Genomic DNA, 27,005 nt, shown 5'->3' with positions numbered 1-27,005 from the left:
CCACCCAAAACAAAAACCACCTATGTCAGAAAAGAATCAGCTATCAGCAGTAAAATGGGATGAGTGATTTTTGAATAACCCATAATTTCATGCTAGAAATGCTGTTTCTAATAAAATGAATACATGGATTGCATCCACTCCCTGGAATTTGCCCTAACCTGGGCTTACTAATTTTTACAACAATAAACATGTCCAGCACCCTTCAGCATGAACCTGAGCTTTGAGAAATTCACTGGGGAAACTCACAGATAGTCCAACTCCCCAATATAAGCTTATCATCCAATTCTACAGTCACTTCAATGGCATGGAGGGAAAGCATGTGCTCGATAGCAAATCAAAGATTAAATATAAAGTGACTTCACTCCCCACTCCTCCCAGGCCTGGGATGTGAATTCATGGCCACATGACCCAGCCTCAAAGGCCAGAATTCCTGACATGTTCATATGTCTTCAAAATTGGAGACCAATAAAAATAAAGGCCAGAATATTATTTCCATGTGGATAGAAGTGCATGGGAGGGTGAGTGGATTTGCTGCAAAGTTTATGTAGAAAGCAATGCAGAACCCTCAAACTGCCATGGGAGTGCTTCATGGTCCATCTGCTTGACTTTTTTCTGTTCAAATTTTAGCAAAGTGAATTAGAAAACCTGCAATGCAGGCAACATTTGGAGGTGTTTTCTCTCTTGCATTTACAGCTTTTGTCAAAGTTCCCTCCTTCTACTGGTCAGAATTAGTGACTAAGCTGGACATAGATCCCCGTAGAAGTCTTGGTTTCTCAAAGAGTCAGAGAAGACCATCTGCTTCAGGGAAGCTAAATGAAATGAAGATTCCAGGACCTATCCAGAACCAATGAATCAGAAGCCCTAAAATTAGGGATGCCCAGATGTGCATCTTATCAAACCACTGGCCCACAAGCTCCTAAAGCAACCTTAGGAGAGCCAGATTTATCTTACTAGAACATTCTTTGTGATTTCAGGACAGGGGTCTGCCTCATATCTCCTTCTTGGTCTTGAGTAGGAAGAAGAAATGTTTGTTGGGGGACATCTCATAATTAAAATCTTGTAAACCCAGGGCAAAGTTGGAGTCTGGCCTCATTCGCATGCAGGGGATGCCACCAGACCTGGCTTGTTGTCTCAATGATAGGTCAGTGTCCCTTTCTTCCTCTTACCCAACCCTTTCCTGGGCCCTTTCCAAGGGTTGCCAGGGCACCAGGACTGGTCTCAGAGGACTGCTCAGTTATGGTTGGTGGCCAGGATTCTCAACTGCAAGAATTCTCAAATCTAAGGACACATCTGGGATTGCTGGAATACATGTATATTTATTATTGCATTCATTTTTCCAAAATGTCATCAAATGGTCTTTGGACAATTAAGTAGACTGGGGAAAATGACTGGTAAGGCATAAAAATATCTTCTATTTCTCTACCGGACAGGATCTCTTTGTGTCTTAAAAAACCCACCCACCCGATCAAACTAGGACTTGAGAATTTTAATTTCAAGCTTTCCTGTGTGGATGGGCTGACATTCCACGTTGTTTTTTTGGCTTCTGCCTCCATGGACATGTGACAGTCTTCAAATGCTGCTAATAATAACCGTGAGATATTTGAAATGCTTATTTTTTTCCATATTAAACAGCCTGCACTGAAGTTGGAGGGATGAGGATAGTCAGTCTCAGGCCACCCCTCCATCTGTCCTCCCTGACACCAGCCTCTGGAACCATTGAGAAAAGCCTGTCAACTACCCACAACATTTTTATTCCATACAAGGGTCGAGGAGGCAGGAAGGATATTTAGTGGGCTGTCACTGGGTTTTGCACTTTTTTTTTCTTCTTTGTGACCACAACGGCAAAGAAGCCTTGAGTTAATTTTCAGTACATGACTCATGCCACACGGCCTTTTAAAAAAAGAAATTCCACATCCAGGCAAAAGCCACATTTTAACTAAAGATTAAAACCACATTTTTTTTTTTTTCCAAATGAAATACAAGGTTAGGAGAAGAAATTGGTCTCAGATTTGCAGCCTTGGTTGGATAATCTGAGCATTTGTCTCTGATTTAAATACAAATTTGGGCCATCCAAATCCCCTTAAGATTCACCTTGTCTTATAAAGTTACTGAAATAAATGGTCTAGTCATTCAAAAGAAAATAACAATAATATTTTTGAAATAGTTTAAAGATTTAAACCATAAATATATTGGAAAAAAATAAAAAGTCATATTGTATTAACTTGTAGAAACTATTCCTCAGCAAAATCTAAATTCTAAATTCTAAAGAAAAGTATTGACAGCTTGACTAAGTACAAATTTAAAACTTCTAGAGGCAAAAAAGCACAGTAAATTTTTAAGACAAATGTCAAGGGAAGAGGAGGATTATTGGCAACAAGTGGCACATAAGCTAATATTCTTATACAAAAAGAGAGCTTAAAAATCAATCAGGAAGGGACAAATACCCCAACAGGAAAATGACCAAGTTCACAAACAATTCTCAAGGCAGGGGAAAGGGGAAGGGAAAGAGAAGTAAAGATATGCATATGTCATGAGATTACTTTTCACCAATGGGATTGAAAAGCGTTTAAGTGACCGGTAGTATCCAGAGCTGGCAAATAAGTGGGGAAGGGCACACCCCCAAACCCCAGTTAATGGGAACATAAAATAATAAATTTTTCTGAATAGCAACCTGGCAACGTGCTTCAAAACCGTCAATGTGCATATCATTTGACTCCGAAATTCCACTTATCCTGAGGGGATCATCATACAAACTTGCAGAGATGTATGTGTAAGGATGTTTGTCACAGCCTTGTTTAATAGACATGCCTTAAATGTATAACATCACTGAGGTTGGGATGGGGTGGGGTTTGCACTGCAGTACATACAGAGTATTATTTTGTAGTTTAAAAAATAGTCGTAGAGTCTATTGCAGTGGATATAACTTTTATGATATGTTGACCAGTAAAAAAAAAAGCTGTTTATAAAATTACACACACACACACACACACACACACACACACACACACACACACACACACATATATATACATACTAAGAGCTGGAAAGGTATATAACTAATGACTAATTAAAAGGTTATGACCAGTTATCACCAGGTTGTAGAATAATCGGCAAAGCTCATTTGCTTCCTCAAAATTGTATTAACTGCCTGAACTTTTTCACAATCAGCCTGCAGAAATTTAATTTTATTTTTGTTTTTTGATTACGAGCCTCATAGGAGATAAAGTATGAGATACCAGGTTCATAACCAGAAAACAAAAATACAATTAAAAACCAGGTTGTTCCCCCCCCACCGAATTTTTTTTTTTCCAAATGGAGAAGATCTGTATGGAGATACTTAGTCATGGGAAATTTATAAAACAAAGAAGGAAATTTTGAAGTATTTTCCCTCATCTTTGGAAACTGGGTGCAGAATCTAGATCTCTAAGATTGTATATATTCCAGCTTGGCCTGAAACCCCATTTTCTACTAGCGCCGAATCCTCCTTGGTTGGCAAGATGCAAATTTAATTTGACTTTCCAGGTGGTCACCATCATTGGTCTGTTAGGTCGCTTAAGGGAAACCTGACTGTCTGTTCAGTAGCTGTGGAGCAGCAGGCCCTGCTGTGTCATGGAGTGGCAGCTCACTGGCAGCGCATGGGCACAGGTTCTGCAGCAAGAACCTGACGATGAACTATGGGTTTCAGAATTTCCTTCCCTTCCTGCCACCTGTTTTATGATTCAGTCTTAGTTTTGTGACCCAAGAACATGTGTACAAAAATAAAGCAATGATTGCAAGCTGAAAATAAAACACTAGTCTTAAAAATTCTCAATTGTAAGGCCTTCCTGCCTGCCTGCCTTCCTTCCTTCCTTCCTTCCTTCCTTCCTTCCTTCCTTCCTTCTTTCCTTCCTTCTTTCCTTCCTTTCCTCCCTCTTTCTCTCTTTTTCCCTCCTCTCCTCTCTTCTCCTCTCCTCTCCTCTTCTCTCTCCCTCCCTTCCTCCCTTCCTTCTTTTCTTCCTTTTCTTTCTTTCTTGATGGAGCCTCACTTTGTTGCCCAGCCTGGAGTGCTGTGGCAAAACCTCAGCTCACTGCAACCTCCGCCTCAAGCTATTCTCTTGCCACGGACTCCTGAGTATCTGGGACTGCAGAAAACTGCCATTGCCCCCAGCTAATTTTTGTATTTTTAGTAGAGACGGGGTTTCACCATGTTAGCCAGGCTGGTCTCAAACTCCTGACCTCAAGCGATCTGCCTGCCTCGGCCTCTCAAAGTGCTGGGATTACAGGCATGAGCCACAGCACCCGGCCCAGTTGTAAGCCATTTCTTACGTATTTCTTCTTGTTCATTTTCTGGGTTGTTTTTGTTAGAATCAGTCCAAGATAATATTCCAAAAAATGATTTTTCTCTGCATATCTCTGGGGTCCTCTTTGGCTTTCTAGGCACTGGAACTAGGTAATATATGGGGAACTGATTCTTCATCAATGCCAAGTTAACTCCGGGGAAAGATAATCCATTAGAGGTTCATATTGAGGTCAAAGACTTGGCTGAATTTTGTTTGTTAGAAAAATCTCACCTAACATACCATTTACTTTGTAAAAGCTATTCTCCTACTTCTGAAAATTTATTTGCCAAAATCTTCAGAATAATATTCTGTGATAGTATTTTCCAAATCACAGGTGAAATATTAATTGAAAAGCATCCTGTCAAACTCCCTTTGGAAAACACTTAAAACTAAATGAATGATACAAGTTGTAAATTAGGCATGCAAACAAATAGCATGCATTTATCTGAAAAATTTAATGTGAGATCATATTTCCAATATAGTTGCAAAGCAGCAAAAATGTTCATCAGAAGGCTCAGAAGTTCCTAGAAGGAGCCAAAAATTCAAAGCATTCACCTTTTCCAAAAGATCTTAGTAATGTGTGCCAAGTGCTCTTATTGAACTTTGTGATGGGAGAGTTTTAAGAAACAAGAAGTGGTAAAGAGGGCAAAAGGGTGAATAAAGAGAAAGGTGATTTCTTTTGTTCTCTACCTGGAAGCGGTGCCCAGAGCAGTGATCCAAGCTTGGAAAATGCCAGCAAAAAAGGAGAAGGGGTTTTTCCTGGTCACTACAAAGTAAATCAAGGGGAGAAAGATGCCCCCGTGGATGATGAGGCCTATGATCACTGTTACCATGTACATTCCCAGCTGCCTAGCAACCACTTCTAAGTCCTTGATTGCAATGATCTTCCCACAGATCAGGCAGGCGATACCCAGGGGAGAGTACCTGAAAAACACAAAAGGGAAAAACAGCAATGAAGAGATCATTATGGGATTCAGAGCCTGGGCCTCCTCTGTACCTCACCCTGAAGAAAACACTTGGCTTTTCTGCACACAAAAAAAGAGCTTTGCTGAGAGAGAGGGTCATGAGATTTTATAGATGTTATTTTTTACTTTATATCAACTTCCTCAACCAAAATCTGTTTTGTGAATCCAGTGGCACCTGCTCTGATGAAAAGTCCAAAGGCAAACTCTGTTGCTAAGGTGAATTCTAGGAATAAAGGAGAGACCATCTTTTAGCTTTACCATCGAGTTCAAAGCTGAGAGACCCAGGTGTGTCTCTGGGAATCTTGGTTTGATTTGGGTTCTTCAGTTCTTTCCTAGAAATTTGGGTATAACTTTTGAGCTGTTTAGAAAGCCATAAACTGGAATTTGTAAATTTGCATTGTTTTTACCTTGGAAGATAGGGAATATATTAAAACGAGAGAGAGAGTAAGAGAGAGAGAGACAGAGAGAGAAACAAGGAAGCCATCTGAGCCAAAATATACATTTAGAGAAAGGTGGTTTTATGACTTCTAAGTCTGAAAGTATTTTTTCCATACAATGCCGGCTACTTTCATTGTGTTTTAAGCACTATAGTGAGAGCTGCATACACAGTTCGTCACTTAATTCTTACCACAACTCGTAGGCAAATAAAGAAACTGAGGTTAAGAAAAGCTTAACCTCAGTTAAGTTAAGCTTAATCAGCCCAAGACCAGGAAACCAGGAAATGAGAGAAAAATCTCAGGTCTGTGAAACTCCCAAACGGGGGATTTTCCCAACCAAGATAAGCCACTTCCGCTTAGTGAGCAATCACAGCTCTTTGTAGATAAGCAATTTACCATATATTAATTTATCCTATATAAAGTGATGTTATAGTTCTACCTTATTATTACTTCATAAAGAGTTTGGAAACTACTCACTCTTGGGAAAGCTAACTATTTTCTCTCTCAACCCGAATATGTTCTTCCCGTATTTGCTAAAATCCTTTATTATCCAGAATGGTGTTGTTAGGGCATGAATTTGTTCAGCCTGTGACAGTTTCTGGCTAACATAAAAATATTTGTGGGAAGGCTGATACCTTATTAAAAATTAACATACTTAAGAGACAGACTATGGGGAAAATGAAGTCCCCAGATAAGGCTTCCAGCAGGGGTCAGGGAGTCAGGAAACGCTGCTGTAATTGTAAGATCTATACAGACTTGCAATTGTGCCTGGAGAAAACACTTTCCTGCGTTAAAGAAAAAAAGTGAAGAGTAGATGAGAGACACATGTATGATGACTACATAAGACATGGTGCTCATCTCGTCACTTATCAGCTATTAGTATGTGACTATGGCTTATTCTCATTTTACACAGATGGATGTCAAGGCTCAGAGCGGCTAACTACAACCTTATGGAGATGTTGCGAGGATTAAAGTTTTGAGCATGCATATATGTATGCTGCTAAGAACCCCTCTCGCATCTCTGTCAGTACCATTAATTCTCCGAGTCCTGACAAAGGAATTCTTTGTAGGTTCTGTTTTCACACATGTATCCCATGTCCTCTCATCGCTCATGCTTAATAAGTCTGAGATAATGATACTTTTGAGAACATCTCATGGGATCCCAATTGCAAGATGATTTTATAGCAAAATATTCTCTCAAGAGGAACCTAATCCTGAAGGAACTGATTTGTAGCTGACACAAATTAAACATTGGCATAGCTGCTCTCTTCCCATATGAGCATCTGGCCTGAAGCTTCTACGTTTCCTTTCTGTGGGGTGCAGGCTGGCCAAGTTTGAAGACTGCTTCCCTAGACATTAGGGAGTCTGAGACAAACCTGTGCTCATGTCATTAAACCCTTGGCTCTCTCACCAGTTTACATTCTGCTGGTGTGCCCATAGTCACACATCTCATAAATTATCAAGGTAGTCTCAGGAACCAGCCCTTTGTTCACCGGGACAGTAAATAAGCAGAATGCACCTTCCTATAAAGCCAAAAAGCATTTATCTTCATAAAACAAGATATCAATTCTTTACTAAGCACCAAGAACCTTTTAAAGATGTCCAGAAAAGCACAAATATAAGCTGTTTTGTGTGCCATTCAATTTTCCTTCTCTCCTGGGACAAGCAATTTGTAGAATGGAGAGAAAATGCTTTCAAGGCTCTTGGCTAAAAAAAGACTAGCTATAGCTTCTCCTGGAGAATGCATTTGAGCCACAGACAGATGGACTAGAGAGAGGTAACAGTTTACCTCTGGGGCACTTAGCCAGCTGGGAAAAGCATGAGCTTCTATTGTAAGTGGAGAGTGTTAATCAAAGGCCAGAAAGTGAAGTGTTAGGGTTTATAAATATGGCAAGCAGAAGCCCTTGCTAACCCAAACACCTTGATCTCTGGGACTGGTCTGAGCATTAAGTAGAAGAAGGAAAGAGCCTTTGTTCTGTGAAGTCTTTTAGGGTCATTACTTTCCTATGCCTATTTTTGTTTTATTTATTTATTATTATTTTTAATTTTTATTTTCTTGCTCTGTTAGCCAGGCTGGAGCTCAGTAGTGCAATCACGTCTTGCTATAGCCTCGACCTCCTGTGCTCAAGCAATCCTCCTGCCTCAGCCTGACAATGGTGGCCATGTGTATGCCACCACTCTCAGCTAATTTTTGTTTATTTTTATTTTTGTAGAGATGGGGGTCTCACTATTTTTCTCAGGCTGATCTCAAATTCCTGGCCTCAAGCAATCCTCCGGTCTCTGCCTCCCAGAGCGCTGGAATTACAGGTGTGGCTGACCAACTGCACCCATTTTTAAAACAAATAACTTAGGCCCTCACTCTGAAACTGGAGCTTTCAGGTTCCTGGGTTTCCATTCAATGAATTATCTCACTGAAAATGGCATTCTATGGAAAAGGAAGGGCAAATGCCCAGCACCCAAGGCTACCACTCAAAGCTTCTGAGATGAAGCCAACAATCAAAACCACAAACCAAAGTACATAAAGAGGCTGAGGGCTTCGCGGAGAGTTCTGAAGCCAAATAATGCCTAGTGATTGTTGGTCCAGTTTCCACATTAGAAGGAAATGGCTAGACAGCTAGGGAGAGGAAATGGGTCCCATGCTGCTCTTAGGCTGGTCCTGTTCTCTGTTTTCAAGTCCACAAATTCATCTAGGACTGGCCTGTGGAATCTTTTTCCTACACTGTGTCCATTCTAACCTCCACCCACTTTGTCCCTCAGCCCTTGCCAGCCTAAGGGTCCCACCAAGATCCCCCTCCCAGGACTCCACAAATACCTACTCATCTACAGCAGGCAAGCTACCTAGAGTTCAATCCATGTCCTTGCGTCAGAAACCCCCAGCTTCCTGTTAACAATGTGATTCCTGGGGCTTACCACATACCTATGGAGTCAAAATGTCCTGGAGCTGGCCTTGGGGCATTTATAATTTAAACAAGCTCCCCAGGTAATTCTGATGTTTTTGAAAACCAGTATTCCAAGAAAACAAAAATCTTGACTGCCACTGATGAAATGCAGATATTACTTGGTGACCTTTTGGAAACCATTTACCTTACCTCCAATTTCTTCAGGATATTTGAGGTCTTAACTGACTGGAATAATTCATTTGAGGTTTTCAGGCCTGGGACAGATGATGGGACAGACATTTGCAGTGGAGGTAAGCTGAGGGACTTTCTCAGCCCTGCTGTGAAGCCCCTCTGGTTCTGTCCCACACATTTCCAATGGCTTATCAACAGAGCTAAACACACATTCCCAGAGTTGCTGAAAGGTGCTGTCCATGGTCCGAAAGTATCACAAATCTCCATTTTTCCAAATCCATTTAGGGATAGGTGTTCCAGCTACCCAAAAAGTGATTTTTGTCAAAAGTTGCCATTTGGGGATTAGAACGCTTCATCAAGACAAGAGTGAAAAGCAGTCTGTACAGCCTCCAGGCTTATTGTTCCTCCAGGGACTTCCTTTTGCAAGTAAATGAAATTTCAACCCATCAAGGTGGGTTACAGGACCCTGGGGCATCTGCCTCCTGCCAACCTCTCCAGCTTCACCTCCTTTTGCCCCCTTTTACCAACCATACTCCAGCCTCTCTAGACCTTTGTTCTGATCCTCAAAAGCCTTTCCCTGCCACTTCTTCTCCCTGGAACATTCTCCCCTCAGTTCTTCACCAGGTTGCTTGGTTCACTCTGCAGGTCTTCATTAAAGGTCACCTTCCCAGATAGTGCCATGTGGCTCATTACTTCTCCCCTCGTCACTATTGCTCACTATTTCATGGTATTTGTTACTATTTGAATAGTAATAAGTGCTACAAAGACAATTTGCTCCCACTTGCTCCCTTTTGGTTTTCCCTCTCCCCCTTCCCTGGAAATATAAGCTCCATGAGGGCCAGAACCTTTCTCTGTCTTATTCACCATTATATCACCAGTACCTAAAATCATTGCCTGCACAGAATAGAATATTTATTGAATGAAAAAAAATGGATGGATTGACAAAGATTCTTTGTTTGACTAAACTTCAGTTAGGCTTCTGAACCTTCTTCTGGGCTCTTTGCTAAACCTTATAAAATCCAGTTTAGCAAAACACTCTGCTAAGTCCGATTAGCAAGAAGCCCCACCCTTAAAATCTGATCACCCTCAATATCTGATCAGGTTCTTCAGGTGATGTCTGGTCACCCTCTGGCCTTCAGCAAGAATCCTGTGGGTCTGGTTTAGCCAGAATCCTTCTTACTCCAGACCGTGCACTGCCCCCACCTTGCTCCATGGCTATAAATTCCCACTTGCTCATGTTGTACTTGCAAGTGAGCCCAATCCCTCTCCCCCACTGCAAAATTCCATTGCTGCAGCCCCTGCGATCACTGCAATGGTCCTGAATAAAATCTGCCCTACTGTGCTTTAACAAATGTCATTTAATAGTTTTTTTTCTTTAACAGTGTGGATTGATGGTGGCTTATTGGAAGAAGAAATTGGAAGAGTAGGCAGAGATTTTACTTCTTACTTTATGTTTTTATAGGGGTAAGATTATGAAACATTTTACTTTCTGTTTAAGTTTTTCAAATTTTGAAAAAAAAATTAAATAACTTCATAAGAAAATGAGGATATGAAAATCATACAAAAATTAAGGGGTTTTCAGGCTTCTGAAAGAATTCATGAACACAGAGATGCAAAGGATATGGATTGAAACTGATGATAATCAAGTAACAGCAAACAGCTGTTACTATAATACTAATCCATGTAAAGTGCTTAGTTTCCAGCACAAAGAAGATACTTCATGACTGTTGGTCAGTCTTTTTTTTTTTCTTTTTTTTGAGAAGGAGTCTCACTCTTTCCCCAGCTGGAATGCAGTGGCGCCATCTCGGCTCACTGCAACCTCCATCTTCCAGGTTCAAGCGAGACTCCTGCCTCAGCCTCTTGAGTAGCTGGGATTACAGGTGTCTGCCACCATGCTCAGCTAATATTTGTATTCTTAGTAGAGCTGGGGTTTCACCATGTTGGTCAGGCTGGTCTTGAACTCCTGATATCGTGATCCTCCCGCCTTGGCCTCCCAAAGTGCTGGGATTGCAGGTGTGAGCCACTGCATCCAGCCCTGGTCAAAGTTTTAATTCTCATAGCAACCTATGCCATGTATTCTATAATCATCCCATTTTACAGATCAGAATCTTGAGGTTTAGAGTGTGCCTAACTTGCCTAACGTCACACAGCTTGCAATAGGAGGATCCTGGATTCAATCTAGTCTGAAGTAAAAAAAAAAATTGATGTAGGTATCACTTCTGTACAGTTCTGTAACATTGGACAAGTAACCCTCTGTGCTTAGTTTTCTCATTTGGTAAATGGGTTAACAAAAGCACCTATTTTTGTTCGGTACTATTGTGAAGAATAGATGAGCTAATGTATGTGAAATAATTGGAATAATATTAAGTATTTAGCAGGAATTTGGTACATTTAAGTTATTTAATAATAATTTTCTCAATAATAAATGGGTTAGTACATGTATTGTAACTGAAATAGTACTGAACATATAGCAAGAAGTTAATAAATAATTTTAATTTATAATTATATATCACAATATATTGTGATATATAATATATATATATTAATATACATACATATTATATATTAATATATATGCATATTATATTATATATATACATATATATTAATATGTATCATACTATAATTACATTATATAATTATTATAATCTTATATTTTGCTATAATTATTATTGTAACTGCTACATTGAAAAGAATTCAAAAGAATTCTGCTTTTTTAAGCTTTGAGGGGTCAAAAAGTAGTTGACTATTTTATCCAGAACCTTCTTATACACATCATTAGCAAATGCTGATTCTGACAAAGTGGCGAAAGAATTAAAGAAATGTGTACAATCGGCATCTCATGTCATGTGACATCCTCCTGACTATGAGCCTAGATGAGGTAACCAAACAGCTGTCAGAAATCATTCTAAGGTCTTATTCCTGCCTCACAACCACTTTTTACCTCCCAAGATGATAATAAGTATTTAGGAGTTCTGGTTTCAATGACTGGGAAGCTTCTTAATTCATACCACTACCCTCCATCCCTGGGTAGAAGGGAGGCTACACTTAATCTCACTGACTCATCTGATGTCCTATAAGATTCCCTTTCCTGCAAGGATTTAGTGAAAATCACATTGGTATGGATGTAGGAAGGACACACATTGCCCATGTTACTGGCATCATATTACAGAAATATCTGCTGCATATTTGGAGTAAGGATGCATAACCTGCTAGAAATTCTAGGAAACAATGGAAGATCCTAATGTTTAAGCAAGATACTTACTCTGCATTGTGTATTGTCACGTACTAAACTCTCAACAGACTCAGATGAATCTGAAGAACTTAAAATACGTTTTACTATACTACCATATTACCAACTCTTCATACAAAAGAAATATTCAGAAATCTAGCATTGCCTGGGAAGCTGAAGAATCAGTACAGTCATAAAAGAGAACATGTTATTTTACTAGCTACCTTTCTGTGTTTTAAAAGCACCATAAAACAATGATCTGAACAAGCCAGGCCTGTTAAATATCATTCATGAAATAGTGAGGAACATCTTCTTGATCTGAAATCTTGGAGCTTTCAGCTAACCCACTCATTCCTAATGTTTTAGTAACAATTGACTACAGGCACATCACCATGTTTGGTTTGTGGAGATAAAAAATAAGAACAGATTTTTGCCCTTGTGAGGTGGGGTGGGAGACAAGGAAAGGAAGAAGAGAAAAAGCAGTTGGAATTTCCATGAAAGGCACCTACAGAAAAGTGGAAAAGGATCAGCAGAGGTTTGGTAAAGAAGGTGGGTAATCCTGTAACATGCAGAGATGGGGAATCGGTAACCCAGAATTCCTGTGGAAAAGAGAACACGAGTGTGACTTGGTCTAAGAGTGGTTTTACTTTTTTTCTAGGCAGACATACAGTACCATCCTAGGGATGTGAAACAAAGGCAAGTAAAAAGCTTTCTGTCTGATGGATATTGGACACCAGAAGTTTCCAGTAATTGAAGGTGACAGAGCTTCCATAATGAGAGAGAGTAGATGCTCATGCTCTCCTAGGCTCCCCTAGATTTCAGAGTCACTGACTATAAACACATGTGAAATAAAGAGGAAACAATATTGCTTACAATTCAAACCAAAAAATCTACCTGCTTATGCATCAAGAATTTTGATACCAATATGAATTACAGCTCTTTCTCTACCTAGCTATAATATTCTTAGGCAAGTTAATTATTAGGTTGGTACAAAAGTAAGTGAGTTTTTTGCCATTGAAAGTAATGGCAAAAACGACAATTCATATGTTGAATTCATATGTCCCCCAAATCCATATGTTGAAACTTAATCACCAGTGCCGGGGTGTTAAGAGGTAAACCATCTGGGAGGTGATTAGGTCATGAGAATGGAATTCCACTCTTCAATGGAATCAGTGCTCTTAATAACAGATGTTTGAGGGAGCCTGTTTTCCCCTTCTACCACATGAGGACACACATGAAGGTGCCAACTACCAGGAATAGGCCCTCAACAGATACCAAATCTGCTAGTGTCTTGCTCTTGGACTTGCCAGCCTCCAGAAGGGTGAGAAGTAAACTCCTATTGTTGATAAATTACTCAGTTTAAGATATCTTGTTATAGTACATGGAAAGGACTAAGACAATGCCTGTATAAAAGAGACCCCAGAGAGCTTTCTGAATCTCTTTCCATGCTGAGTGAGGTGGCTCATGTCTGTAATCTCAGCACTTTGGGAGGCCTAGGTGGGAAGATCACCTAAGCCCAGAAGTTTGAGATCAGCCTGAGTAATATAGTAAAATCCTCGTCTTTACCAAAAAAAAAAAAAAAATTAATTAGCTGGGCATAGTAGTGTGCTATGTAGCAGTTCCAGCTACTTGAGGCACTGAGATGGAAGGATCACTTATGCTGCAATGAGGGAGGTTGAGGCTGTGGTGAGCCATGATCATACCACAGCACTCCAGTCTGGGTGACAGAGTAAGGCCCTGTCTCAAAAAAATTATAATAAAATTCAAACAAAAAAATAAATATCTTTCTAATTGAGGATACAATAAGAAGTTGGGCTGCAACCTGAAAAAGAGCCCTTATCAGGCCCAACCATACTGGCATCCTGATCTTGGACTTCCAGCCTCCAGAACCATAAGAAAGAAATTTCTGTTGTTTCTAAACCACCCAGTCTTTAGTACTTTGTTATAGCAGCCCTAAGACAGTTACATAACAATATACAACCCGCTCTCAACTTGCTGGCTATACAACAGAGACAGTAGGTTAGATTTGGCCCAAGGAGCATAATTTGCCTACTCTTGTTCTAAGGGAAGCTCCAAAAAAGGTATTTTCAACCCTTTCTCAAGGCCTTTCTGGGAAGACATTTGATTAGCCCACGCCAAGGTTTTGCTGCAGGGTGAGCTCCAGTATCCTCTGGGGACCCCCAAGGCTTTCTCATCCCACTGCTAAGAAGTAAGAACAAGGCCACTTACCACATGATCATGATCACTAACTTCATCACAATCTCATTCAAAATGTTGAAGAATTCCACCATCAGCTTGGCCTGATCTCCCATCTTCCCCATAGCAATGCCAAAAGCAATGAAAAACCCTATCAGACCTGTTGGGTGAATCACATTACACAGAAGGACAAATTACAAAGAATATATTTTTTTCTCCCTCATTCTTTACCATTCCCCAATATATAGAGCCATGTTCTCACTGCTGGTTACCCTATGAATTAGACATTTTTTTAAAAAGCATTATATTTCATACTGAATGTAACTTTCCTCTGGATAATTATGGATTTCTTGAACATTTTCTACATGAGCAGGTTAAACTGTAAGCAGTGTTAGGTCCTTGAAGAAAATGAATTCATTTTCATTCCAAACTAAAAGGTATTCTCTTCTCTCTCCTCTCGCTTATGCTATCATGTGTAAGCAGATTCCATTATTATACAGATTAACAAGAAAAAGCTTATTGGGACTTGGGGATTATCATGCAAACTTTGGAGCCAATATGGAAATAGCAGAGGCCAATTAGCCAATAAAGTATTTGCTAGAGTTACATCTAGCTTGTTTTGGTGTTATCCCAAATCAATACATGGCTGGTGTGTTCCACTCTTACAAAATCCTAAATGTAAAATTATTTTTTATTACCACACACATAAAATGACAGGGAGAAAAAATCAAATGGAAAGCAATAAGAAATCCAAAACTCCAATGTTTACAGTTTTTAAAAATGTAACCTGTTATTTATGAATTTGTCATAATTGTTTTCAAGACTGAAATGATTAGAATGCTTTCTTTTTATTTTAGTTATTTTTTCAGGATTATAAAGGCAGAATATATATTCACTGCCAGATTTTGCAAGTTCCTAGTCCCCCGACTCTCTTCTTCCTTCACTTGACATTCTTGACTTGTATCTAAGTTCAGCCTCACATCAGCCTCCAGGGTCAATCCTAACCCCAGGAAGGATATAAGGAGCTTCAGCTCTACTCTCTTCATGTCAGCTTCACATTGCACTAGGTCTTGGACCAACTCCAATATCCAACCATGAGTCTTACTTCTGTGTTGGCTTTACCTCATCTCCTGCACCTGAGGTCCTGGGAGTCTGCTGTACAGTTTAGTTCCTCCAAGAATAGGCCTGGCTTTGCTCCTCCTACCACTCCTGTTTGTCCCTTCCACTCTCTTCCTCGGTATCTCATGCTCAGGCCTGGAGTCTCACCCCAATGCATCCAGGGACTGGGGCATACTGTGCGGCTTACAGGTGTTTCCAGGACTGCCTGTGGGCTGTCTGGATTTCTAATTGCTAATCCCCATGTGCTCCCTGACCTCTGACACCTGATCTAGTATTACCAGTCTTGAGGTCTTAATTCTGACTACTTACATGTTCTCTAAATCAATGTTGCTATGCCCTTGGCTACAGGACTTTGCTTGCCCACCTGACTTGTTCTCTTACTTTGAAGTATAAGCCATCTTCTCTTTCCTCCTTTCCCCACACCTAACCTGCTCAATTTGGCAGTCCTAATTTCCAGTCCTTCCCTATTACATCCAGTTTCCAATGGTGTCCTGTTATGCCTGAAGTCTTAACCTGTACCTAGTAAAGTATAGCATTACAATTTGTTTCTCTTAGAAGGAAATTCCTTCTCTCTGAACCTTTGACTTCACTCTTTCCCTAGTCATCTAACGCCCTTTACACCAAGCACATATCAACCCAGGTTGTCTAACTACCCTTTGATGGATCCTTTCTATCTTTAGCAAAAAGAATCCGGCCCTTGCACTTGGGGTTGCCAATACTTCACATTTAGTATGTCCTCTTTTTGCTCTCAGCCAGAAAGCTTGACAAGTGACTTCACAAGTGAGTTACTGGCCTGGAAAGACAAAGGCTTAGGGAAGATTAGATCCAGGACAGAGGGAACTAGTTCTACAGTAATATACAAATCAATTTCAGGCCATTCCCAAGCCCCTTTCTCAAGCCCATGGAGAGAATTCTGCTCGGTGGGTTGTGAGAAAGAATCAATCTGAATATTCTGGGTGAGAATAGCTCACATTACCCGGTTAATTTCATTTGAAATTAAGAGAAAATGCCCAAGGTGTCAAGGTCCCAAAGAACTGGAGGAAAAAATAATTCCACTCAGTGTCAGCAGAAACTGGCCATATCTATGAGGGATAGATTTTTAAAGGAGCAGTTGGAATTGATTTAAGCAATTGGGAGAAGGATGGAGCACAGAATTGTTTCTGGAGTTTTTTTTAAGGAGAGAAATGGGTCCTTAACGAAGTGAGAGGCCAGAGCTGGGGTTGTATCTTCACAAGTGCTTAATCCTCGGGACTTTCCAAAGCCAAAAAACAGAAAGACAGCAAAACAAACAAATAAAAAAGCCATTATCTCCACCCTCAGAAGACCATGGAAATAACCTTATTTCAGCCATGATTTGTAAATGGGAAGTTTCTCAACAATCTAACTTCCCTTGGCTTTCCAAAGCCTTGATCTGTACTTGGATGGAAACCGTATTCAGCTTGTAATTTTTCTCTGTAAACATTGCCTAATTGAAAGAACTCACTGGTATGGGGGTGTTCCATTTGAACAAAGCCCTCTTAGACTTGGCCACTGAGGTTACAGAGTAGTGAGTTGTGTTGAAACTCCCCAGTAGAGCCAAAGGTCCTGTGACTTCCCAGAATCCACCAAGACTTTGGAAACAACCAGGAAAGTCTTTGAATGATTCACTCTGAAGCTCTGGCCCCATTGTTCATGGCCTCAAGCTCCTCCAGAGTATGGGGAAGACTGAGGAACACTTTCACAAAAGGGGATTGGGTGCCTTAAGTTATGACCCACCAGAAAGGACCATGGGGGAGTTAGGAAGGCCCTAAAAGGGTCATAGATATCTGGGCAGTGGTGGAGAAGAGCTACTTAGTTGCGGGTGCTGGGGATATTTGCAAAACCTCCCAAGAAGTACTCTCCTTCTTTCTCCTTCCTCCTTCCACCTCGCATCTCCCACTGGTTGTTAAACAATGTTTATTGATCTTCCATCACCTGGCAACCTAGTCAGCTCATCTCGTTCCTCACTCTCGCTCACCCAACCTGCTTCTTGCCATGCCAAACAAAAAAGATCCACTTCTGCTTCTCAGTGACTGTGCAATTCTTTTCCCTCTCTTTCCTCTTTCTCTCTACCATTCTGGATGGCTAAGGAGTAGGCTTACCGAATTTGGAACAAAACAAACAAACAAGACACTCAATTACTTTTTGCATTTCAGGTAAGCAATGAATACTTTTTTTTTTTTTTAGTATTATTATATCCCATGTGATATTTGGGACATATACTAAAAAACTATTTGATTTTTAACCAAAATTCAAATTTAACTGGGCATTCTGTATTTTATTTGACAACCAAACTAAGATGATAAGGTCATGTGATCTTTTAGATGACAACGTGAAAGGACTACTGAACTCATTCATCTCTAAACAGCTGTCATCCAAACATTTAAAAGCTGGGCTTGGATAAATAAAAATACTTCATCCATTCAGATTTACCATTTCTCCCAGGTTTTGGCCAAATGCCCCTATTTCCTGTCTAGGGGACACCATTCTAATGGTGGGTGGAGGTTATGGAAGGAAGTGAACCCACTGAGTGGGAGGGGAGCAAACTGGGCAGATTAGAGCCGCTCACAGGGTGAGAAACCTCTGTCCCTCATGAAGATATTTTCTTGTTGAACTCCTCAGCTTTCTACCCACTTTGAATAATGATCAGAGCCCACAGGGATACAGCACATGGCATGTGCTACTGTGCCCTATATGCACAATCACATTTCATCCTCACAGTAATCTACAAAATAGATACCAATCCCATTTCCATTTTACAAATGAGGCTCAGAGAAATGGAGCAATTTGCCCAGGGTCAGATCATTGGTAAGTGTCCATACTGGATCCAAACCCAGGTCTGACCAAATGCAGAGCCGAAAAACCCCTAGGATGGCATGCTAAGAGGGCAGTGGGCTAGAAGAAAGGTCTCACTGGGATCCCAGAGAGTAAAACAAGATAATCTGTAAAGCTCCTTTGGTACCTACTCCAACACTTTACAGTCCTGGTAGCATTGCTTTGCTGGCAGACTATGAGAGCTGGGTGGTCCAGCCTCAGTACCTAGCACAGCACCAGTACATTGGAGCAGCTTTTAAAACATGCTTAAGAAATGAAAGCAATGGATGTGTCACTTAATACACAGACAGTCAGAGAAAGTGACTTTCTAACACCATTCAGAGAGTCAGGGAATGTGCCCAGTGGCGGTGAGCTCCCTCCTTTTCCCCACATCCATATTGCCCTGTCCCCTGAAGGTCTCCTCTGCCCTTCTCCCTCTTCCTTAAATGGTTCAGCTCTCAGTCACAGCAACCCTCAAATTGCTCCCCAGAGAGAGCCTCCTGCTCCTCCTAGAGGACAACTGAATCATCAGTTTTCTGAGAAGGGAGTGCAGGAGAGCCCAGCCATTGCCAGGGAAGCAGAATCCCGGACCACCAGCTTGCGTACCTAAGACATTCATCCCGTCCTTGAACTCCAGGCCCTTCTTAATAATCATCTTAGTCTCCTCCGGCACCTCCGGCACAGTCTCGTTCAGCAGAGAGACAACAGCGCTGGTTGCATTGGCCTCCTCGTCTGGCGGTGGTGCAACCAGGACTTTCTTCGTCACTGTCTGAATCTAATAGAGTGAGGGAAAAAAAGGTATAAAGCTGAGGTTTGGCCTAGAAGTTAAAAAAAAAAAAAAAAGCCTGGCTACTTATATATTTTAAGATACCCAATATGTTAACAATAATTAAGAAATGCCAAAGCAAGGTTATGAAAACTGGAGAATATTTTATATATCTATATTTAGCAAAGGGGTGTTTTATTATACACAGTGAGACACAATTGTCCTAATCACAGATCATTACAAAATTTTTCATTTGTGCAAATTTATGGGGTGCATGAGAAATTTTTTACATGTATACAATGTGTGATGATCAAATCAGAGCATTTAAGGTGTCTACCATCTGAGTACAATACATTTTTTAAGTATAGTCATCCAACTCTGCTCTCAAACACTGAATGAATTCCTTCTATCCTTCTGCATGTTTACACCCTTTAAGTTACTTCTCTTCATCCTTTCCCCTTCCCGTCACTTTTCCTTCCTAGCCTCTGTTATCTAGTTTTCCCCTATTTTTCCATGTGTTCAAATATTTTAGCTCCCACATAAAAATGAGAAATGTAATATTTGTCTTTTCATGCCTTATTTCACTAACGACCTCCAGTCCTATCCATATTGCTGCAAATGACACGATTTCATAAATATAGAATTTATGAAAATAATTTGCAAGTGTACTCTAAGTAGTGTGGTCAATAATAAGACACAAGCTTAAACTTGGGCGATAAATGTCTTCTTTCACTCCTGTGATTGTAGCTCAGAAACAGTATCAAATGTCTAACTTGGATGCTCTTCACAATTGTGAGACCCAGTTAGACGGTGTTCCCAGTTGTGATGGTCCTTCCAGTTGTGATGGGATTTGGGTCTGGTTCAGAATAGGAAGCCTTGGCAGGGGTCAGATGAGCAACTCACAATCTACCTGTTTCCCCCCCACCCCCCTACTTGGTCCCCATTGGACAGGGGCATCACAGACCGCCTCAGTTTGGGCTCCTTCTAGAGCTAGGCTCTGCTGGAAATCTCCATCTGGGCACCAAGAGTGCCAGCTGCCAGCAGCTACCATGGCAGGAGAATTTGCTCATATTTCAGATCCAAATTCAAGGTGGAAAGACAGCTGCTTCTTCTGGGCAGTGATGCCAAGCCTTGCTCAATGTTCCTCAAGCATCTCTGTCAGATGACTCACAAGGAACCTCTCCCGTTATTCCTCGACATCCATGGCAGTGGTCCTATTTTTAAAGGTGCCAGGCACCCTACATGCAGAGTGCTATAAAAATCCACATCTGAGCCCAAAAAACACCACCTCCAGGGGCATTAAAATAGAACTCAATGCAGAATCCTAGAATGTCAGTGCCAGCATGTAGTAGGTAACAGATGGCTGAACCCTGAATAGATAGGGAAGAAGATGTATGGGGAAGTCAAGTAACTTGGACGTCATGGAATTATGGGCAGAACTGGGACTTCAACTCAGATGGCCTCACCTCCACTGAGTTATTTCCACAGTTTGTGCTGTATGTTAAGCTGTAAGGAATGAATCCTAGTGTAGCTGGGCCCCATAGAAAGCAATGCTGAACTGACCAGTTATCTGAAATAGAAGGCAGGGGAGGTCAGTGTTCTCTGAGGTAAGCCAGGGTGCTCTCTGTTCTAGCCTGGCCACATGTGCTTGTGTAGGGAGAGAGGAAGCCTAGGGCCAGCTGTTTGAGGGGAAAACAGGCAGCCCACCGGCCCCTCCGTCTGGGCAACATTGGTGTGAAGGGCGAATGCAGGAAGTATCAGAAGAGAAGCTTCCATGAACAGAGCCATGCTCCCAGGAAAGAAAAGGGGACCAAAGCCAACTGTCGACTTACCCTAAGGATGCTAAAGATGTCGAAGTTTGGTTTAAAAAGAGAACTATTCATGCATCTAAATGAATGGTGGCTGTCAGGATCAGGCAGGAGGCCAGCTGCTACCTGTTTTACATCTATTAAGTCTTGTGTCAATAGTAGCCGCTCGACTCAAGGGCAGCTTGCTAGTTAGTTGCTAAAGCAAGACTCGAGATGAATTATGTTTGACTACAAAAATCCAGATTCCAAATAGCACAGGCCAATGGCATAAGTTGAAGCCGAGGAGATAGGAACACTGAACGCAGGCCTAGTTCTCTGCCTGAGTTCCTGCTTCACAGAAACTGTTTGGTTGTACAATTCCATGTAAGGACTGTTTTCCACTGTTTTATGTTGCTACCACAAAATACCTGAGATTGGATAATTTATGATCAATAGAAATTTGTTTTTTCACCATTCTGGAGACTGGGAAGTACACAATGAAGGAAGGTATCGGTATCTGGAAAGAGCCTTCTTGCTGTATCGTTATATGGAGGAAGGTAGAAGGGCAAAGAGAGGCACAAAGGAGCCAAGTTCATCCTTTTATAGCAGCATTAATTCCATCCATGAGAGCAGAGACCTCATGGTCCAATCACCTCCCCAAAGAGCCCACTTACCAGTATTGTTATAATGGCAACTAAATTTCAGCATGAATTTTGGAAGAGACAGACATCCAAAGCATAGCAGGTGCCAACTCCATTCTCCCTGACCCCAAGTCACCAACATCTCTCTCACTATAAAACTTGCAAAAGCCATAAACTGACCTATTCACCTTTCTTCTTGTCTACATACAGTATATAGGTAAGTGTGGCTACCTATAACTCTGTTTATATCCTTAACTTCCCCTGGCCCACCAAGCCCTGCCTGAGCTGAGTTCATCTTCCTCCACTTACTATACCCCCACATTAGCCTCACACAGCCTCCTTTCTCTTCTCTGAACATGCTAAGTACTTTTCAGCCTCTGCACATCTGTGCCTCTGCTGAGAAGCCTCTTTCCTCAGCTCTCTGTGGGCTTAACTCATTCTGATCCCCTATCATCTCAGCTCAACCATCTCCACTAGTGACCCCCCGGCCTATCATCCTGCCTTTAGCCTTCAGAGCACACCTGTTTGTTTTGGTCTACCTCCCTCCCCTTTAATGTAAGTGAGCTCCTTGGGGTAGGTCCTCATCTGACTCCTCCCCTGCGGCATTCTTATGCAAAGCAGAGAACCTGGCAGCCCGTCCTGCTCATAAGTATTGGCCGAATCAACATACAGAGATCACTGAATTTTCTGGAGGAAAAGAACCCATGCAGGTTCTTTATTGTTGATTTAATGGTGATTTAATGTTGTCAGTCCATATCTTACAGCCAGTTATTCTCTTGGAAATCTCACTTTGGTTCAGAGTAAGCCCTAAATAGCAAGCAAGAGGCCTCCCCACTCACAAAGACACAGGGACCTGACTTGGGCAAACTGGGACAGCTCATCTTCCTCTTTACATCTCTGTTTCTAGCTCTGGTCAGGGAGCTCCCTCCACTCAAGAGAGGTTATTTTAAATCACTTCCAGCTGTACTCATGGACACAGAAGACGCCTCTTGTGCACCCTTTCTCTCTGGAAATGCCATGTCCCTTTATAAGAGTTTCCTGTCCTCAAGTCCTCTTCAGTGCCTTCCTCCCAGGCTTAAGGAATCTGTACCCATCCTCTCCCTGAGGTAGATTCTATACCATTCTTCCTCAGATTGTCCCAACCCAAGTTGATCCTGAGCCTCCTGGGGGACCAAGTCTCAGTCCTCAGATGAATTTTGGCAATGGAAAGTTGGGGTCAGGGCCACGGTGGGGCAGGGAATGGCCCAAGTCTCTATGCCAGAGTGGCAGACAGCATCCCTTGTCATGGGCAGCTGCATGCAAAGACTGCCCATCCACCACAGTGCTCACCGAGTGTGAGCATGGCCAGCTCCGCAAAAGCTCACTCCAAGACCAGAGCAATGGCTCCAAGAGCCTGCCTGCTTCTTGGTTCTGCCTTCCTTCTTGCACAGAGCATGGCCATGACTAGGCACAGAACTGAGTCCAAATCTGTCCTTCCTAACCCTTCCTATACTCCCATTTCCCCAAGTCTACTCCTAGCTCAGTCTCCTGCAGCTGCTATCCCAGAACACTCTTTCCAAAATGTTAAGAATAGACAGCATTCAACTGTGTCTCTCACTCCAAAGCAAGTCGATTCATCTTTTTGAGCAGGCTGGCTGAAGGGCAAACATGCCATATAGATGGAGCCCAGTAAGCACCTTCTTCTCCAGCTTATTTCTGTTTATTTCTGCATCCAACTTCCCTGGCCTCTAATGGTTTCCTTTAACATAGGTCCATGCTACATGTTGCCACTAAAATGGCATCTGAAACCAGGGAACATATCCCAACGCAGTGTAATCTGGGCTCAGCGATGGTTAATGACTGCATTGGGAGACAATTAGGAATACATTCTTTTCTTCTAAGCTACCTATTTTCTAAGCTTATTCTTCTGTGCTTGGAAATGGCTGAAGGAGACTGCTTGGTTCTAGCTTAGTTCCTACTTGGGGTAATGGGAACTGGGGTGCCTGGGGTGTGTTCTAGCCTAAGCTGGCCTTGGGTCTAGAAAACAGGGTAGTAGGTGGGGCCTACTCAGCTAACTCAGTGGTTCCACTCAGCAGAATCACCTGTTTTAAAAAAATCACAAGTTTAAAAGAATGTATAGGCATGTATGCAACAAGCAGGAGTGTACATTGCTAAGAATCTGTACCCACTGCTGCATTTTTTTGTAGTGCCATTTTGCAACAGCCAGCAGACTCAAAATATAAAACTCCTTGTCAGGGCATTTTCACTTCTTCCAGGTATTTATCCTTTAAAAATATTATGCAATCATGAAAAAAAGAAAGAGATGACTTTAAAATACTCAAGTGAAAAAGTGAGATGCAATGTTGTATGAATAATGGAGTACCATTGGGTTGAATTTTTTTTTTCTTTTTTTTTTTTTGATGGCATTTCACTCTGTCTTCCAGGCTGGAGTGCAGTGGCTCTGCTCACTGCAACCTCTGCCTCTTGGGCTCAAGCCCTCCTGGGCTCAACTTTGCCTCAGCCTCCGAAGTAGCTGGGATTACAGGCACCCACCACCACACCTGGCTAATTTTTGTATGTTTAGTAGAGATTGGGTTTCACCAGTTGGCCAGGCTGGTTTTGAACTCCTAACCTCAAGTCATCCATCCACCTCGGTCTCCCAAAGTCCTGGGATTATGGGTGTGAGTCACCACACCTGACCTGGGTTAAATTGTTTTAAAGATTATGCACACTTGCATATGTGGCAAGAGAAAAATATAAGGGAGGAAACAAAATTTCCAACATAAGTAGTTCTAGAGAAGGGGAAGAAGAAGCTTCTAACTTTTACTTTATGTGCTTCTAAACTCTAAATTTTTCACAATCTGCATGTATTACTTCCACAATTTAAAAAATACCCAAGTTTCAGATTCATCTCTTAGGGATTCTGATTGTGCAGAATCTCCACGATATTTGTATTTTTAAGAAATACAAATTCTGTATTTGTATTTCTTAAAAAGTGCCATTGGTGGTTTAGATTTACTGCCAAGTTTGAGATCCACTGTGTACTCTAGAAGGTTGTGGGCAAGGCTGATAAAAATATGCCCATGGATGACTCAAAGACGCATTTCCCAGCCTCGCGCACAAAAAGGAAAGGAAGAGATAGATATAAGGAGAGAGAGAAGAAAAAAGGGATGACAATCCCAGATCAAAAAGATACTAAGTGAGCTGGAAAAAAGGGGAGGTTTAAAAAAATTAAAACCGGGAGACTCCAATCCCAACATCCTGCTCTAAACAACCTCATAGAATCCCTGGGCCTAGACAGAGATAATTACATATTAAGAAAATTTCTACCCAGAGTTGGTCTGTTAACATAGACTCTAAGTTATTGCCTTGCTAACTTAGAGGACTGCAGAAGACAGAACATCTGAACCCTGGGTTACCTGTTGAAAGCAGGCTTGGACAAGGTTTTCAGGGAAGAGATTGCGAATGAGGTCCAGGAAGGCATCCAGGCTGGACACCTCATCGTTCTTCTTCCCAGGTCCCAGCTGCTTCTTGAGCTTGGGATTCCCTGGATGGATAGCCAAGACCAGAATGACCCCCAGCACTGCGGCGACGATGGTTGTGGACATGTAATACACCATGGCTCTCGTGCCCAGGCGGCCACTAGCCTTAGCGTCCAGGCCTGACAACCCTGGATTGAAAAGAAATGCAGAAGGATTAATTCTATTACACTTGTGTTAATGACCCGTGTCTACATTTCTATGACGTTGGCCCCATATTACTCAAATGTGTTAATGGCTGATTAAATGTCCTACTGTAGTCTTCCCTCCATATCCATGAGGAGACAGGTTCTAGGACTCCCAACAGATACCAAAATCTGAGGGTTTCAAGTCCCTTACATAAAATGGTCTAATATTTGTATATAACCTATGTACATTCTCCTGTCCACTTTAAACCACCTCTAGATTGTTTACAATACCTAATACAATGTAAATGCTATGTACATAGTTGTTATGCTATATTTTTAAACTTTTATTATTTTGTATTTTTTTAATTAGTATTTTTTCTCAAATATTTTCAATCTGCAGATGAGGGACTCACAGATATAGAGAGCCAACTGTACTGAATATTTGCTCAGTCCCACAGTTTATCATTCTATTATCCAGGGAGATTTTCAAGATTTTACAGAACTGGGAGAGTTGGAGATCCTCCTGTTTAGAGTTTACAAATGGTCTGTGACAACTGCTTTAGTCAGTCTGAAATAATGAGTTAAAATAAAGTTGAAGGCATCCCATTTTTAATTTTGAGAGTATGTTCTTTCCACTTTTTTTTTTTTTGTCTTAACATCTCCTTTCTTTTATGAAGCAATGGTGCTTGTACATGCTAGTTTTTAACTCGTTTATTTATTTATGTTTTAATGTCTTCACTTGGAAAACTAAAAAACTGGTAACTCTGTGCCACTCTCAAAACGTCTTTTGAATATATTAGTGATAACTGACATGGAGAGTCTGAGAATAATGATTTCACCCAGCCCTCTCATTTCTCCGAGGTGAACAGTGAAGATCCACATTTCCCAGCCTCATGCAGGGATCAGAGAACACCCTGTGAAGCACCCTGCCAATGGTGGGTACTTCATCTATACCTAGGGAGGTTAGAGAAAATTCCAAGCAAGTCACAAAAACTCCAGCTCCCTTGGGTATTTTTTCCAGTTGTTTCTTCAACGTCTCCACTTCCTGGTTTCAGTTCCTGCTTTTACCAGAAAGAGAGATTGAACCCCTTTCTGGTGGTCAGTCCTTTTTGCTATGGGGGAGGAAGTTAGTGATGTGAGCTGCTCTAAATTAAGCTGACCTATTTATGACCTACTTCTTTTTACAACCTAAAGTCTAATTCTAGCCGATGGGAGCTAGGTTTTCCCACCAAGTTGGCTAATGTATGACCTGTTAACAGGCATGGAGAACATTTTCTCTGTTTTAGGGAGGAGTATTCATGGAAATGCATCCTTTCACTCAATCTAGCTCTGAATGATAAGATCTCGCTTAGCCCCTAAGTGCCTGATCCTGAGTCCCAGCATTTCGGGCACTGGAGTCACTCACTGGTCAACCAGCTGAGGCCAGTTGACCAGTGACGAACAACCCAGCTTAGCCCCTGAATCTCCTGAAGTAACCAGAGCCTCACTCACTTCTTTCATGAGGTGACCAGTCCAGGGGGGCAACTTCTCCAGATTACTTAGCTGGTTGGTACCCAAATATGGACCTCATCTTCCTGCCCTTAACTCAGAGCTTAGTCTCCAAAGGGCACCAATTTATACCCTGTTTGAGCAATATTATTTGGTAGGGAGCAAGCTACTAGTATAAGCCCATAGAGGAGAAACAAATTCTTTCAAATAAAGAAATTAATTCTTTTAGCCAAAAATAAGTGAACATGATGTCACATTTTAGAAGTACCTTTGTTTTGAAAGACTCAGAGGGCTTTCATACCTGGCATTTCCTTTTCTTTTAATGTCAACCTCCCTCTATTCCCAATTAAATAGTAGACAGTTTCCTTTTCCATTTATTGCTTTTATTAGTATCTGAACAAAATTTAGAAAAGTGAGAAAAGTAGACATTAAAAAATAAATCACTAGAGGTATCATCACTTGTAATGTATGGCTGTGTTTCCTTTTTATCTTTTTTTTTTTTTTTT

General features: G+C 41.3%; 1 protein-coding gene across 1 annotated transcript in view; it reads right to left on the bottom strand.

Annotated features, from left to right (window-relative positions):
• The window catches only part of SLC1A2 (solute carrier family 1 member 2), a 67,283-nt gene that overhangs the window by 37,643 nt on the left and 2,635 nt on the right, over window positions 1-27,005 (bottom strand). Inside the window, exons 3-6 of the mRNA XM_037739275.1 lie at window positions 24,764-25,014; window positions 18,778-18,946; window positions 14,254-14,380; window positions 5,010-5,243 (exon numbers count right to left, since the gene is read on the bottom strand). Of these exons, the coding sequence (XP_037595203.1) occupies window positions 5,010-5,243; window positions 14,254-14,380; window positions 18,778-18,946; window positions 24,764-25,014 (781 nt within the window). The remainder of the gene's footprint in view (window positions 1-5,009; window positions 5,244-14,253; window positions 14,381-18,777; window positions 18,947-24,763; window positions 25,015-27,005) is intronic.

This window comes from Cebus imitator, unplaced genomic scaffold (assembly GCF_001604975.1).
Source record: "Cebus imitator isolate Cc_AM_T3 unplaced genomic scaffold, Cebus_imitator-1.0 Scaffold66, whole genome shotgun sequence".
Lineage (NCBI taxonomy): Eukaryota > Metazoa > Chordata > Mammalia > Primates > Cebidae > Cebus > Cebus imitator.
This window is presented reverse-complemented; position numbering and strand designations above follow the sequence as displayed.